We start from the raw sequence: 15152 nt of genomic DNA on the forward strand, positions 1-15152 counted from the left end.
GCATGGCCAAGAACTGCAGCTCTTCCTCTTCTCTCCTGAGCCAGGCGTGAGCTGTGCTCTGCTGCTCTGCCTCACCCGGGCTGGGAGGGATGCTGTGGGGCCAGGCTGCAGCTGCTGGTACTGCCACACATGTCCAGCCCAACAGCCCTTCTCTGTACCCTGTGATCCCAAGGCATCCTGCTTCCCGTGCAGAACTCAGTCTCGGAGGGAAGTTTTAATTTTGAGACGTGTGATCCTGGCGTGGCCCCACAGGACTCAGATCCTGGCACGTTTGTCCCACTGCTGCCCACTGTTCAGGAGGCATCCAGGTGCCAGGACAGCTGCCTTTGGTGGTGAGGAGCCAGGTTCTCCAGCTAACCATGCTCTGTTTCTGTCAGGACAGTAGTGAGGCAGCAGATGGAGCTGGTGCCTGGGACGAAGAGGTCACCAAGTGGTGGGGAGAGTGGAGCTCCTGGTCCACCTGCTCCCGGTCCTGCGGAGGGGGTGTGATGTCCCGGGAGAGGCACTGCTTGCAGCAGAGGTGAGTTGTGTCCCAGGCTGGGCCCGTGGCCGGCTCTCAAGTGGCACAAGGGAAACGGGGTGCCCCAGACCTGTGTTTTGGGGCTGAACCTCCTGGGTTTGCAGGGTGGGCTATTCCCTCATCTGTGGCCTCTGGGGAAGGAAGGCAGCTGTAGTCTGTGGGCAGTGGTGGGGAAGGGTGGCAGGAGAAGCAGGCTGCAGTGGGGCAGGGGGCAGGTTCCCTGAACACGTCCCCCACTCAGCTTGCCTTATCTGATGGGGAGCAAGGGGTGGGTCCTCTCTTGGAGTCCTGAAGATGAGGGGCTTGTGGGCTGGAGAAGGCTGGCTCTGTTCATCTTCCCCTTTCCCTCACAAGCCCTCGTTGCCACGGCTGCTCTGACCACCCCAGCCCAGTTCCTATGCCAAGGATGTGGGCACATATTGCCAGACACCTTATGGAGACTTGATTTACTCCTGGCAGCAGCCAGCTCAGCCACATCTCAGCAATTTCCCCTCTTTATTCCCTGCAGAGCTGGCAAGCATTTTCCCCTCTGTCATTTGTCTGGCTGTCACCTGACAGCATCTGCATTTGTCCCCTACAGCTGCTGCAGTCCTGGTATCAGTTGGGTTGGGTTTGTGGGAATGGGAGAGCAGGGAAGCTGCAGCTGCCTGAACTCCTGCTGTCCTCTCTGGACTACCTTGCCACCAATTCCCCCTCCTCCTCCTCCTCCTCCTCCTCCTCCTGCAGCAGCTCTGTAACCTGCTGCTCCAGGCTGCTGTTAATGAGAGCGGCGTCCTGCAGCACCACGAGCTTTCCCTTCTGCGTGACTGCACTCCTGAGCAGAGCACGCCCAGACCAGGGCCCCGACCTGCCCTCCTTCCTGCAGCAGAAAACGTCTTTTGTGTGAGCATGGGGAAGGTCCGGCTGTGCTGCAGGACCTTCCCTCTGGATGTGGCCTCCCTGGATGTCTCTGCCACTGCTCCTCTGCTCCAGCACCCTGGGAAAGCAGCGGGGAACAGCACGGGGAGGGAGCCTGGGCTGTCCCACACCGCCACGGCCAGAGCAGCCCTTCTGCCTTTTGCCTGCTTCCACAAGAGAGATTTTTCTCTCTATTTGGTGCCAGCTCTATCCTTGACTCCATGGCTGGGGAGGGAAGGGTGTGCTGTGCTGTGGTGTTTTAGTCCAGGGATCAAATCTGAATTAAAAAAAGAGAAATCCCATCATAAACTCAGCCCTAAGGTTTCTGCAGCTTTAAAGTCAATGGCTTAAGTGTGAGCCAGGTATGGCCACAAAACTATTTTTTCCTGAGTCTGCTTCTGAAAGGCATGGCACTTTTGAAGTCTTACTGCAAATTTAGGCTCTGCCTGTGCCATGTAAAGCATTGCTCTGGAGGGACAGCTGCAGCACCTGCAGCCAGTCCAGCCTGAATGTGCTTATGGTGTTCCCTGTATCCTCAGTTCCCAGTGCTGTTACCACGTTGCCTGCTGCAGATCTTTACACATTGCCGGAATTATTTTGCAGATCATTACTGCATTGCCTTAGCCTGTGGTCTCAGCCATTCTCCATATGTCTTCACGGCTTTCAAGAATTTTTTCTGTCTTTGCATCAGTCCAGGATCTCCTGGATAACTCACACTGGCCAGAGCGAAAGCTTCAAGTGTTGAGAAATTCCCATGGTTTTGGTCCATCACCTGTGCCAAGCCTTCCCTGAAAATCTGTTGGGGTGGCCAGTCCCCCTGATGGCACCATCTCTCTGCCTATTGCACAGTGGCTTCTGAAATCCACTCCCACAGTCCCTGCAAATCCTGGGCACATCCATGGGAGTGATGGACCATCAGGTTCTGTCGTCTTTTGGTCACGTCAGCCCTTTTGGAGCTCAGGGGTGAAGGGACACAGGGTTGGCAACACTGCAATTGCTCCCTGTCTGCTCAACCTACCGCAAAACAAGAACAGCCTAAAATCAGAGCCCACCTAAAAGCACTGGAGATGTGTTTCAGAGGAGATGTTGGCCAGTCTAGAAAGCTCTGCTCTGATGAAACACCTGCCTTGTTTCTCCTGTGACTCCTGTCTCATCCTCAGTACCTGGGTACTTCACAGACCTCCAGCTCATGTCTGGAAATTTCTGCCTTGCAGGCTCCAGATGCCCCAGGGAACAAACAGCACCATGTGTGTTGGTCAGGCCAAGCGCTACCAACTGTGCCAGCAGAAGGTGAGAACCACTTCCAGTCCTGACTGGTCCTCACTGGGGGGTGTGGGACTCAGGGGATCCCACTTGGAGCTGCAAAATCACCAGTGCTCGGGGTGGGACTGGTCCCTCAGAGGATGGAGACAAGGGATATTATCCACCCCTGGGGTGGTGGGCGGTGTGCCTTTGAGGATGTGGGAGATGGGCTCTATTCTTTGGGACTGGGAGATGGGGCAAAAGAATGCCAAAGCACATTTGTTGTGGGGTGAGGGGAGGGATGAGGCTTTTCCAGTATGCTCTTCCCATTGCTGGAAGGAGTTCCTGCAGGGCTGTTAAATGCAGCTGTTTGAGAGGCCCTTGGCAACGAAGGCCTGGCCTTTCTGCCGCTGTGAGGGGACTTCCAAGTCGATCACCAGTTCCTTCCAGGGTGAACTGGGCATTTTCATCCTGCAAAGGTGTAGCAGGGACAAGCAGCTGTCACAACAATGCTGTGAGATAGGGAGCTTTTTGATTGCATTTATTCCCTCCATAGCCCTGCCCTGCCAACACAGCAAGCTTCAAACAGCAGCAGTGCTCCAGTTTCAATGCCAAAGCCTTTGGGAAGCACTACTACCACTGGATGCCCCTCTATCCAGGTGGGTTTTCACAGCTTCACACAAGGGGTGAGGGCTGGGAAACACCCACAGGATCTTCTTGGACACAGGAAGGTAAAGTCCTAGGGGACAAGGGATGGATGCTCCCGGCTGCTCTGGGTTGGTCTGAGCAGGATGCTCATCCATTTCCTACACAGCGACTTCACATGGGTGTCCACTTGTCCCTTGAGGCCCAGACTGAGTTCACCTAAGATATCACCTGTTTCTGGACTCACCTGTTTTTCCAGTAGCTGCCAAGGGGACTTGGAACATCTGCACCTCCAGCTGCTCAGGTGAACGGGGCATAGCTGGCCACAGCCCCGCACAGTCAGTGCCCCTCTGACAGCCCTTTTTTTGCTCTTGTGCATTTATATGTGGCCTGGGATCTGCTGATGCACATTCCCATGTCTGGCACAGCGATGGCACTACAAGGGCATGGCAAGGAAGAGGGTTTGCCAGCAAGAAGTGTTTCTGCTTGGCACAGTCCCCAGCACAGCCTCACACCGGGACCCCTTCACTCCTGTAAGATCTGCGGCCTTGGGGTGTCCTTGCGAGTAGCAGGAACATCCAAGGTGACATCAAACCATCAGCAGGGATGAGGGGAAGGTCCCCTTCCTCGCTGCCCATGTCTGGGCACCTTGACCTGCCTGGTGACCCTCTGCCTCTGTCCCTGCAGATGACTACACCAGTATCTCCAACAAGCCCTGTGACCTCCAGTGCACCACCCGGAGTGGAGAGAGGCAGCTGATGGCCCGAGCACAGGATGGTACCTCCTGCAAGGACAGGACCTACCAGGGGGTCTGCATCAATGGGAAGTGTGAGGTGAGGCTCTGGGAGGAAGCAGTGGAGAATCTGGGATTGTAACTGCATGGGTGGATCTCCTGGTCATTGCAAAGCCAAGGGGTCCCAGCAGGGAACTGAAACAGAGGCCTGGCATTGGATTCGTTCCTTACAACTCCCCAGAACCTCCCCAGAAGAGCACAACAGCATTTCCTGGGAAAGACCCTGCCCCATGGAGATAAGCTGGCCCCAGGAAATCCTCTCTTGTTTTGTCCTTTGCAGCCAGTGGGGTGCGATGGGAGCCTGTACTCGCCCCGGACCATGGACAGATGCAGGGTGTGTGGAGGGGACGGCAGCACTTGCCACCGTGTCTCGGGCAGCTTCCGAAAGGCAATCTCACAGATAGGTACTCCCTGCTACCAGTCTGGAGACTTCACCTGCTACTTCTTACCACCAGCTGGCATGGAGGGGGACTGGCTTCAACGTGGGTAGGAGCTTTCCCAGCTGCTCGGTGGAAAGAGTTGAGGAGTGCCACCACCCCTACTTAAATGCCTGTGTTTTGCCCTTCTCACTTAATCATCAGAGGAGACTGGTTTGATGTGCTCTGTATTAGGCTGGTAAGGTTTCCCTTCACCTCTTTACAATAGGAAGCAACTGGGGATCTATTTGTTCCTATTGATTTTGGCATCTTGCCCACCTCAGACAATGTGAAGAGACCAATGAATCTTCTTTCCTTTGTGCTACGTGTTCATTTGAAACCTAAGCTATGATGAGGGTCACAGCATTTGTTTCAGCCTGCACTCAATCTCCTGCTTTCCCCAGTCCTGTGGCTGAGGGACAGTCCCCTCTGAAATCAGGCTGCAGCCTGATGGCCCAGTCCTCCAGCCCCGGGAGGAATGCGCTGTGGTATGCTCATCAGAATTAATTAACTGTGGTTTGAGGATGTTTTGGAACAACATTTCACACGGTTGTTGTTTTACTAGTTTGCCTCACTCCCTGCAAGCACGGGACTAGAAAAGCACTCAGGCCCCTTTCCAGGGCAGGGGTAATGGTGCTACCCCCTGTACCAGTGTGGGTACTGTTCTGGCCTCCCATTCCAGCCCTCATAAGATCTTACAGAGCAGGCAGGACCCGCATTTCCAGCAGGAAAGACAAACTGCCAAACCACGCAACTTTAAGAGCCTCTTATTTCCTCTCCCTTTAAAGGTCAATTTTTATGTTACTCCTGAGACAAATTCCATGGGAGTCAGGAGCTGAGGGGACCTATGGTCTTTTTCCACCCTCTGTTCAGCATCAGCCCTGATCACTACTAAGCCTTTTTTCTGTGCTCTTGCCAGAAAGAGTGTGAAAGCACATTCATCCACACCCCCAAAGCCAGACTGTTTCATTGTACAGCTCCTTCCCGACTCCAAACCCAGCAGTGCTCGGACTGACATCCGTAATGGTGATCTGCAATGGGATTTCAGAGGTCTGGGATGAGAGCTCACAGACTGGTGCAACATGCATTTAGGTCCTTGGCACCCTGCTCCTGAAGGGCAGTGCTGCTTCCCTACAAACACACTTGTCCCATGAGCTGCTTTTCCCACCCAGACCTTTTTATTCTGTCCTTGGGGTCTCCTCACACTCTGTTCTGTTCCTCAGGCTATGTGTTCATCACCAACATCCCTGCTGGTGCCATGGACATCCTCATCATTGAGCGCAGGAAGACAGAAAACATCCTGGGTGAGCAGAGGAGCTGGGTGGGTGTGGAGACCCCAGTTCAGCTGCCCGGGAGGCGGGAGGAGGCTCTGCACTCCCACCTATGCCGTGAGAGAGCTGCTGAGAGCACTTCCTCCAGGGTAGCACATGGGTGCTTCACCTCTCCAAAAACCAAGGCTGCCACATCTCCAGTGGCAGGAGAGACGTTTGGAACCCAAGTTCGCTATGGGCAGGGCCTGGGGTTCTGTTTCTGCTGGGCTTTTCTTGTCTGTGGCCTCTTTGCTCTCCTCAGTGCCAGAGTTCTGCAGAATGTCCCACTTGTCTGTTTTCTCTCTCTCTGAAGCACTGGCAGATGAATCCGGGCATTTCTTCTTCAACGGCAACTCCGCCATTGACAACCCTCAGAACTTCAGGGTAGCTGGCACCATCTTCAAGTACCGGCGGCCCTCGAGCCTGAACTCGGATGGGCTGGAGTATATCATAGCTCAGGGGCCCACTAACCAGTCTCTGAATGCCATGGTATGTGAGGAGCCAGTTTTAGGGTTTCCTGGCTTGCCTGCCTCCCTCAGAAAACAGGAATATAACCTGGTTCCCAAGCCAGACCTGCATGTGCTGGTGGGCTGAGGAAGCCAGACAGGTGGTGGGGGGCGGCTTTCCCTTTGGATTTATGAGGATGCTGTCTTCTCTTAACAACCACCACCAAATGGATGTGGCTAGAAAAGGCTTTTGGGAAATTCACACCCTCAAAATAAAAGCGGTTTTGTTTTCTTTCCCTGTTTCCTGCAGTACTATAACTTTAATGGGAAAATGCCTCACATAACTTACGACTACACCGTCCCACGGACGCCGCCTCTCCGAACGGCAGCCCCTGCTCTCGCCAGGCCTCTCTATCACCAGCTACCAGAGACCAGCCAGAACCATCCCATTCCAGCCAACTCCAGAGCTGCCCAGGACTTCAATGCCACGTGGCTCTCCCTGTCACCAGATGACACCAGTGAACAGCTTCCTCTAAGAGAAGGTCAAGAAGATTTAGACTTTGGTCCCCCGCACTTCTTCCAGACCAACTCTACCAGTCAGACCCGGGACTGGGGCTGGGAACAAAGTGAAGAGAAGGAGAAGTATGACTTTCAGATCAGACACGTGTACCATGCAAACACAGCAGGAGAGGAAGAGGAGGAGGAAACAGCAGCAGTTGGTGGAGAAACAGGGTTGGGTTGGTTGCTTTGTTCTTCCTTCTCCCATTTTATTGACATTCCACAGTGGTCTTCTTGAAATCTAAGGCGTCTTTAGCATCGGGGTGGGCAGGAGGGAAGGATGGTTAATAGTGGGGTGGAGACAGTCAGGGAGCAGCAAGGGCCAGCAGCTCTGTGAGGGAAGGGGAGGCTGGGAGACAGTGGCCACAATCCGGGTGAGGCAGGGCACTCACTCGGTACCTGAGCTTGGCAGGCAGGGCAGGGACAGCAGCAGGGCCTAGCAACAGCCCAGCGATCATCAGGGGACAGCAAGGGGACAAATCACATCTGAGGTCCGTCTGGGAGAGCCAAACAGCAATTGAGGAGCAAAGTACACCTGCAACGTTGTGCAGCCCGGGACTGAAGGCTCAGGCTGGAGCTTAAATGGGGCTCCAGAGCAGTGGGCAGACAGAGTGAGGGGTTGGTCAGGGTAATTAAAGCCTGTTGATGCTCCCAGGTAGAAATTTATGACTTTTTAAGCTGAACACTGAATGTTTTTTGCCTTGTCAAATGCCGCATGCTGAAGCACAAGCCATCCAGTACAGTTAAAGCACTCCTGTGTTTTTCTTCCAGCGCTCAGGTTCAACCAAATCTCCATCAGCACGGCTGTGCCCTACAGCATGAGGAGGCCCGAGCTGTCGGAGCACAGCCGTGTAACATCCTCCAGGCTCCGTCTCTTCAGGCGCCTCTGTCACCGAGACCCTCACAACGCTGCCTTCTGCAGGGAGCTGCAGCCCCTGGCAGCCAGGCTGGCCCCCAGGAACTCCACGGCTGGCCTCTGGGCCGGGGCAGCTGCCCGCTGGCCACAGGGCCTCCACAAAGCCCTGGCTCGCAAGAACTCACTGGAGGACTTGAAGGTGGAGGCGTTTGCTGGGAGTCAGGGGCAAGCAGCCAACTCCAGCACGATGGCATCTGTGGAGAGCCCTCTGCCAGGGGCCAGCCCGACCGCGGACAGCAGCCAGGCAGAGCCTCTGCGAGCCCCTGGCACGGAAAGGTGGCACCTGATTTCCTGGGCAAAGCAGAGCGTGGTTGGCTGGGGAGGGAGGGAGGGAGGGCTGAGCCAGTCCTCTGGGAGCTGTCCCTGCTGTCCTTGATGGCCCCACGCACCAGTGCCTGTCCGTGGCAGCTGCTGTAGGCGCTTCCTCCAAAGACTGATTGTTGCAACTGGCCTGACACGGAGCTCCTGGAACGTATTTCAGGATCCAGTTAAATGGGTGCTGAAGGACCTGCGAGGCCAACGCTGGTGTGGTTGTGAAGAGGGCCAGGGGTCCACAGCATGTCACACATACACATTTACCATCACGCCACGCCCCTCCTGTCCCGTGCCTCTGGGCACATAAGCTGCTGAAGCTTCTGCAAACATTTGGCAGGAGACTGAGGACCAGCTTTTAAATATTTCTGGCAAGCCACACATGAACTCTCCCCACCACATTATATGATATGAGAGGGACCCTGCTTGAGCTTCCCTTTCCAACCCAAATCATGCCTCAGGGTGAGGTACGAGCTGAGGCTGAGGGCACCCACGTGGTTGGCAAATAATATACACAAGACTCCCTGTGAACGATGCTTCCTCCTTGCTAGTTGAATTTCGGAGGTGGACCAAGGCTTTATGCTCTCTGTTCATCAGTGGTCTGCCTTGCCCAAGGTGGGGGAAATGGAAAGCTGAAACCCTGGCTTTCTTCCCATCTTCAAAGACAGCAAGGAGGAATTTCCCTATATTTCATGTTCGCAGTGATTTTTTTCCTTTTTAGCTCACACCACCTCCTTTTCCCACAGCAATGAGTTCGATGTGAGCCCCGTGGGCCACGATGACATCAGCTTGGCTGACATGTACCGGTGGAAAGTCTCAGCTTACGCCCCCTGCAGCTCCACCTGCACTTCAGGTAGGTTTGGCTTCAGGTGACTGATCACACGAGGTCCTTTTGGGCCGTTGAGGGAGGGAATCCTGGTATTTTTTACATGGCGGGGAGAGTTTCAGATGCAGTGAGCACTCTGGTTATTTACTGGTGGTGGGAGGAGGCTGTTGGGTCTGATGGAGCATGGCTGAGGGTGCTGCTGGCCCAGCAGGTATCAGCACCTCCTACGCGATGTGTGTGCGCTACGACGGAGTGGAAGTGGATGAATCCTACTGCGATGCCCTGACCCGACCAGAACCTACTCACGAGTTCTGCACAGGGAGAGACTGCCAGCCCAGGTGAGTGGAAGTGACATCAGCTGTCCATGGGGAGATATCTTCCTAAGGATCATTTTCTGCTCAAGGCATACAGCCATATGTGGGATGAAAGGTACTCTTAAACTAAGAAGTCCTTGTACCGCCTCGTAAGCAGAAAGAGGGAAAGAATTTGGGACCTAAATTGCCAGCTAAGGGCAAAGCTGGTTTCAAGGCCAGCCCCCCATTTACACAGACACATTTGTGATGGGCAGAGCCACAGCAGCAGCTGCTGGGTGAGGGAGCCCCGGGCGTGCAGGCACAGCCCTGCCACCCCGTGCCCCTTGTCCCCCTCACCTGGGTGCTCCTTTGTGCTCTCTCTGCTCGTGGAGGTGGGAGACCAGCCGGTGGAGCGAGTGCTCCCGGACCTGCGGCGAGGGCTCCCAGTACCGCACCGTGCGCTGCTGGAAGATGCTGGCGCCGGGCTTTGACAGCTCCGTCTACGACGACCTCTGTGAGGCAGCGGGGCTGGCCAGGCCCATGGAGAGGAAAGCCTGCAAGAACAAGGCCTGCGGGCCCCAGTGGGAGCTCTCCGAGTGGTCCGAGGTAGGCTTTGCTGCCAGAGCTGAGTAGCCAGGGCTGGGGTGGGGCCTGGAGGAAGGGGCTGGCAGATATTGGGTGCTGAGGAAGCCCCTGGCCAGCTGCACCCTGGGGAGACAAGGAGTGCCTTTATCTGCAGCTCCCCTGTTCTGGCACTGCTCAGCAGACAAGGGTCATTGCAAAACATTTTTTCTAAGGTAATTTCTCACGCAGAACAGTGACCAAGTGAAAGCCCTGCCAGCAAGAAGCTTCCTCTTCTAGAGGATCCAAACTGAGGGCCAGTTGGGAGACAGTACCGTGGAGATACAGAAAAACTAAAAGCCCATTGCAGTCCCTTTGACTGACTTCCCATAGCCTGCTTGGCGTGTGGCCCAGTGACTTTGAGCAGCACTTTGGGCATCAGCACACTGATGCGTTGGAGCTCTAGGTGCCAGAGTAAATGAGCAGCAAAGAAAGAGACGGACACACCTTTTCTGTCCCTGCTGGGGCGCTTCCCCTCTCTCCTAGAGCAGCGGGAGGAAAGCGGGAGGTGGCACAGCTGCTTCCCCGCCCTTGTTGCCTGGCCCCGAGCCCCGGGGCTGACTCCGTGTGGCCCTTGCAGTGCTCGGCGCGGTGCGGCTCGCCGGGGACCATGAAGCGGGAGGTGCGCTGCTCCGTGGAGGCTGCCCTGTGCGACGAGTCCCGCAAGCCCAGCAGCGAGCAGCCGTGCACGGGCCCCCCCTGCGACCGCCGCTGGACCGCCTCCGACTGGGGCCCCGTGAGTGCGGGCACTGCTGCGCCTTGGGCACCAGCGCGGGGCTGGAGGGTGGGAGCAGCTGGGCAGCCGTGCTGCAGCTCGCTTTCGGCTCTCTTCTGGCAGAGGCCAAGCTAAAGAAGCTAAAATAACCTCTGGTTTTGCCTCTCCTTGATGTAAGTTTTGGCTAACTGTGAGCTGAGCTCCATTCAATAATGTGGGAAGCTCACGCACCTGGAGAATGGAAGCCCCTTGGGGTCCAGTGCCACAGTCCCTGTGTGAGGGCTGCACTCTGGACTCAGCTCTCCTGGCACCACCAAGCTGACCTCTCCAATTCCCTGCTGTCTGCTGTGTCTAAACACCTTTTGCTCTCCAAGTGCTCAGGTTCGTGTGGCGAGGGGCGCATGAGCCGCTTCATCGCGTGTCGCAACCTGGAGGGCAAGGTGATCTCCAGCTCGCAGTGTGACCCGGCCACCAAGCCCCTGGCTGTCCACCCGTGTGGAGACAAGAACTGCCCTGCACACTGGGTGGAGCAGGAGTGGGACCAGGTAAAGCCAAGCCCAGCCCTGTGTCCTCAGACCTCCTTTCCACCCCATATCCCCCAGGATGTGGTGGGAGCTTGGTTCCCTCGGCAGAGCACAGTTGTACAGTGTGACCTCCAGACCTGGATCTGTATCCTTGTGCCAGCTGCTTTGAGAAAGAGAAGGAGTAGTGAATATCCCAGCTTGTCCCTGCCGTAGCCCCTAGAACACCCCAAAGTTTGTGGGATTTGCTGCCTTCTCAGGGAGCTCCACCGGAGGGCAGCAATGCCCTAAGGAAACTGCTCTCCCACCTGGCAGCTGCAGACACCTCAGCAGAGCCCTGTTCGCTCACCCCCAGAGAGGACGTGGGTTTCCCACCACTAAAGAGAAAGTCTGAACAAAACCAGCTTCATCTCTGATAAGTAACAGTTGGGGGTAAACCTGAAGCAGAGCTCAGATCCTTGTGCTGAAAGTCCCATCCAGACCATAACTGTGTACTTGCTTCAGGGATTCCAGGCCAGGGATCGTGGCCCAGGTGCTCTGTTCCACCCAACAATCGGTCTCTGCACATCTCTTTACTCTCTTTCTGTTGCTCAAGGCCTAAAGACTTCCGGCTTCCCCATACAAGCTGATGCAAATCCCAGAGTATCCAAAGAAACACGTTGAGTCAGTTGCGAGGCTTGGGCTTTTCCTTTGAAGTCTTGAGCAAAACAGGGATTCATATAGCACTAAGGAAGAAGGTTTCTAGGAAATAAGAGAAGCAGCCAAGCCCTCTTCCCTTCAGTCATGGCTATGCCTCTGTTCTCACTGTGCTCCCTTTACAGCTGCTGACTGCATTCAGCTGAGTCTCCTCCAGTACCAGTAACAAGCACAGACTGGTTAAAACTGGCAGTTCTGTAACCCTCCCCTGCTCTGGCTCTCCCTGTGGGTCACACGTAGTCCTGAAGTGCTGTTTTCAGCTGTGACCCAGCTATGAAACTCCTCAGAGCTCTTGAAAGACCAGCTGAGCTCCCCACCTTTGCCCGTGCCAGCTTCTTTGCCATGTTCTCTCAGCTGATGAGCTCTGAGTTCTCAGCATGACTAAGGGCAGATGCGAGCCAGTTGTGCTGGCCCTGCTGTGGTGAAAAAGGACTCCAAGCAGTGAAATCTCAAACTGGCAACTGCCTCCATGGGCGTCAGGGAGCAGATCCTGCCTCCTGCTGCTTCTCCTGGTGGTGTCCCGAGGCAGAAAGCCCTCCCAGCTAAGCCTGCATAGCTCTGGGCTCAGCAGCGCTTGTCTGTGCACATCACCTGCACTGTACCACTTTGGTCCCCTTGGGCCCACACAAGGCTTGGCAGCGCACCAAGATGTGGATTGCTACACGCATATGCTATGTGGTTTTTCAGAACATAGATACACATAAAATAAGACAGAAACAGCCTCCTGTAGTCTTGCCTTGGCTGCTCCTGGTGCCCTGTGGTAGCTGCTCTCGAGGCCAGCCAAGGTGAACTCAGTTGAACACTAATTACCAGCATCTGTCCCTGCCCCTGTGGCCTGGGCAGCACTTCCCTCTGCTGGACTGGTGTTAGTGCAGGCATCAAGCCTTCCTTCTGAGCAGAATGCCCTCTTACCTGAGGCTGAGCGCCGTTTGTCACCAGGCTGCTCTGTTCCCCCGCAGTGCGACGCCAGCTGCGGGCGAGGGATGAGGACCCGGCTGGTGCTGTGTGCGGGGCTGGAGAACGGGCTGTACAGGGAGTACCCCGAGAAGCGCTGCCAGGCCTCCCCGAAACCTGAGCAACAAGCTGCCTGCTTCAGGAGGCCGTGTTCAACGTGGTTCACCACCTCCTGGTCCCAGGTAGGGCTGGGGGTGGCGGGGAAGGGGCAGGGGAGGCCTCGGAGCCCTGGTTGGTGACGCAGGACCCGCGCTGAGGCTCTCTGGCAGCCTGCTCTGCCAAGGATCTGCTGAGTCTGGATGGGACCCCGAGCTCTGCTCCTCTGCAGAACAGGCAGCAGGTTGAGAGGCTGGCACATGCAGGCTGGAGAAAATCTTGGAGCATGGGGATTATTGCCTCAAGCAAGAGCATGCGCCACACTCCAGGCATGCGGGATGCAGCCGTGTCTCCTCCTCTGCCAGGAGTCCGTGTTTTGTCTTTCCCCCCTGCCCTTGACGGTAACTGGTGAGCATTTAGGGAATGGGAAGACAGAAGAGCTGGGTCTGGCTTACAGCAGCCATTTTCTGAGTTTTCTGTCACAGCATCAACGCTCCAAACAAAAATAGTTCTGAGCTGCAATAAAGAGATGAAAAGCAAACTCTCCTTTGCTCTGTCTCAACCCCAACTCAGGGATGCTTTCCTCCAGCAAAAAAACAGGAGAGTGAGTTTGAGATCAGTGTGGTATTTGACCCCAACCTCCTCAAGAGCAGTCTCCAAAGTAGGGATCAAGAGACCTCAGTAGAGCAAAGAACTCGGGAGCTTTAGCAAAACAGAAAATGCCTCTCATGCTCTCTTTCCTGTTTCCTGACCCTGACAGTGCAGCAAGACGTGTGGTGCTGGTGTGCGACTGCGGGAGGTGAAGTGCTACCAGGGGGAAGCGCTGGCTCAGGGCTGTGACCCCTCTGCCAAACCAGAGGCCAGGCAGACGTGCCAGCTCCAGCCGTGCCCCACAGAGGCACCAGGTACGTCTGGGAGGGCAGGGAGGTGGGGGAGCCCTCGGCTTTGCTCATGTTCATGTCCATGCTGGGGAAGCACATCTCCTTTTTAACCCCTCCCGTGTGTGCTGCTGCTGCCCAGAAGACGCCTGTGAAGACAAAGCGACGGCCAACTGCGTGCTGGTGCTGAAGGTGAAGCTGTGCTCTCACTGGTACTACAGGAAGGCCTGCTGCTGGTCCTGTCGGCTCAAGGCACCCTGAGCGCTGCCAGGCCATACTTCCCTTCCCAGTTCAGGGGCAGCAGCCCCCTCGAGCCAGACTTTCCACTTGAAGCCACCCCACCTGGCTTGGCTGTGGAGCCAGTCCCTGTGGAGCAGCCTGCTCAGCAAGGAAGGATTCCTATGACTTAGTCATCACTGTTCCCTCTCCACCAAGAGGGTTTTACACAAGACAGACCACCAGTGCCTAGAAAGCTACTGAGGAGTGAGTTGGGAGAGCCTGTCCCTGCTGTCACCGTCTCTGAGGGTGCTGGCTGGAGGCGGTGGGGCACCGAGGCCAGCCCACGGCAGGGCAGGGACAGCAGCACCCCTCTGCTCTGCCCTGCAGGCTTCCTACAGCAAGGGCAACTGCCAAAACACACTGAAAAATTGTGTCACAATAAAGAGATAAACTACAAAACTGTGGATATGGGATGCGTGTGCCTAAGCCAGAGCCAAGGGAGGAGCGGGGGACACAAGAGGAGCAAAAGCAGGAGCAGGAAGGGTGGGGAGGAAAAATGCTTGCACCAGTAGAGCTTCCAGGCAGCACTGGATAAAGCCCTTTCGGTGTTGCCTGCCAAAAGAACAGAAACCATTCCTGGTTTGTATTTCAAAGTCCTCGTTTATTTCTGACATTGAATTTGGACCCATAGCTGAACAACAAAGACACGGAATAGTAACAGGAGGAATCTGAAGTGGAAAAAAGTCTGGGATCCCTGCCCCTACCCCATCCTGTTCCTCCACCAGCTCTCAAACGTTCTAATCCTCAGCTGCATCCCCCGTGTTTCCAGCCCTTCCAGACTCACCCATTTCCCTGTAGCCATGCCAGATCCAGGGCGTGTGTTGGCTGCAAAGCCAACCCTCATCGTGGCCATCTGGCTGCTCTGGAACTGCCACACCAGCCTCAGCGCCTCGTTAGCCGGCAACAGGTCACGCTTAATTTGCTTGTGACTAGGATGACAATGGAGTGGCCTTCCTTTCACCACAAGGGTGACCCACAGAAGTGTGTTATTTCCACCCTCCCCTGGGGGTCACGGCGCTGCCATGGCAGTGGGAAGCCTTTTTGTGTGCCAGGAAGTAGAGTTGGGTGCCGGGAGCTGCCGTGTCCGTGTGCTGACTCTGTGCCAAGGGGACTGCATCACGGGGCTGTCTGGCAGAGACCACACTGGGACACATTAACTTCTCGTGGCTCCCAGCATGATGAGACCTAGCTGAGCAGATGCTCAAGTGGGAAAGAATG

At 55.7% G+C, this 15152-nt stretch overlaps 1 protein-coding gene across 2 annotated transcripts; it reads left to right on the plus strand.

Moving 5' to 3' along the window:
* The first annotated feature begins 359 nt into the window (after positions 1-359).
* On the plus strand, positions 360-14312 carry LOC138113830 (ADAMTS-like protein 2). 2 transcript variants are annotated; one of them, XM_069022651.1, is made up of 17 exons: positions 360-520; positions 2632-2707; positions 3216-3318; positions 3992-4137; positions 4378-4501; positions 5737-5817; positions 6137-6312; positions 6580-7006; positions 7599-8019; positions 8802-8908; positions 9093-9219; positions 9567-9780; positions 10376-10531; positions 10885-11055; positions 12687-12863; positions 13538-13682; positions 13798-14312. In XM_069022651.1, exons 1-17 carry the CDS (start codon positions 360-362, stop codon positions 13914-13916), a joined length of 2931 nt encoding a protein of 976 aa, XP_068878752.1. In that variant the 3' UTR covers positions 13917-14312. The 2 variants fall into 2 exon arrangements, with proteins under 2 accessions (XP_068878752.1, XP_068878753.1); XM_069022652.1 differs by having other exon boundaries at positions 404-520; positions 13801-14312.
* Positions 14313-15152: the final 840 nt, after the last annotated feature.

This window comes from Aphelocoma coerulescens, chromosome 8 (assembly GCF_041296385.1).
Source record: "Aphelocoma coerulescens isolate FSJ_1873_10779 chromosome 8, UR_Acoe_1.0, whole genome shotgun sequence".
In the NCBI taxonomy this organism is placed as follows: domain Eukaryota; kingdom Metazoa; phylum Chordata; class Aves; order Passeriformes; family Corvidae; genus Aphelocoma; species Aphelocoma coerulescens.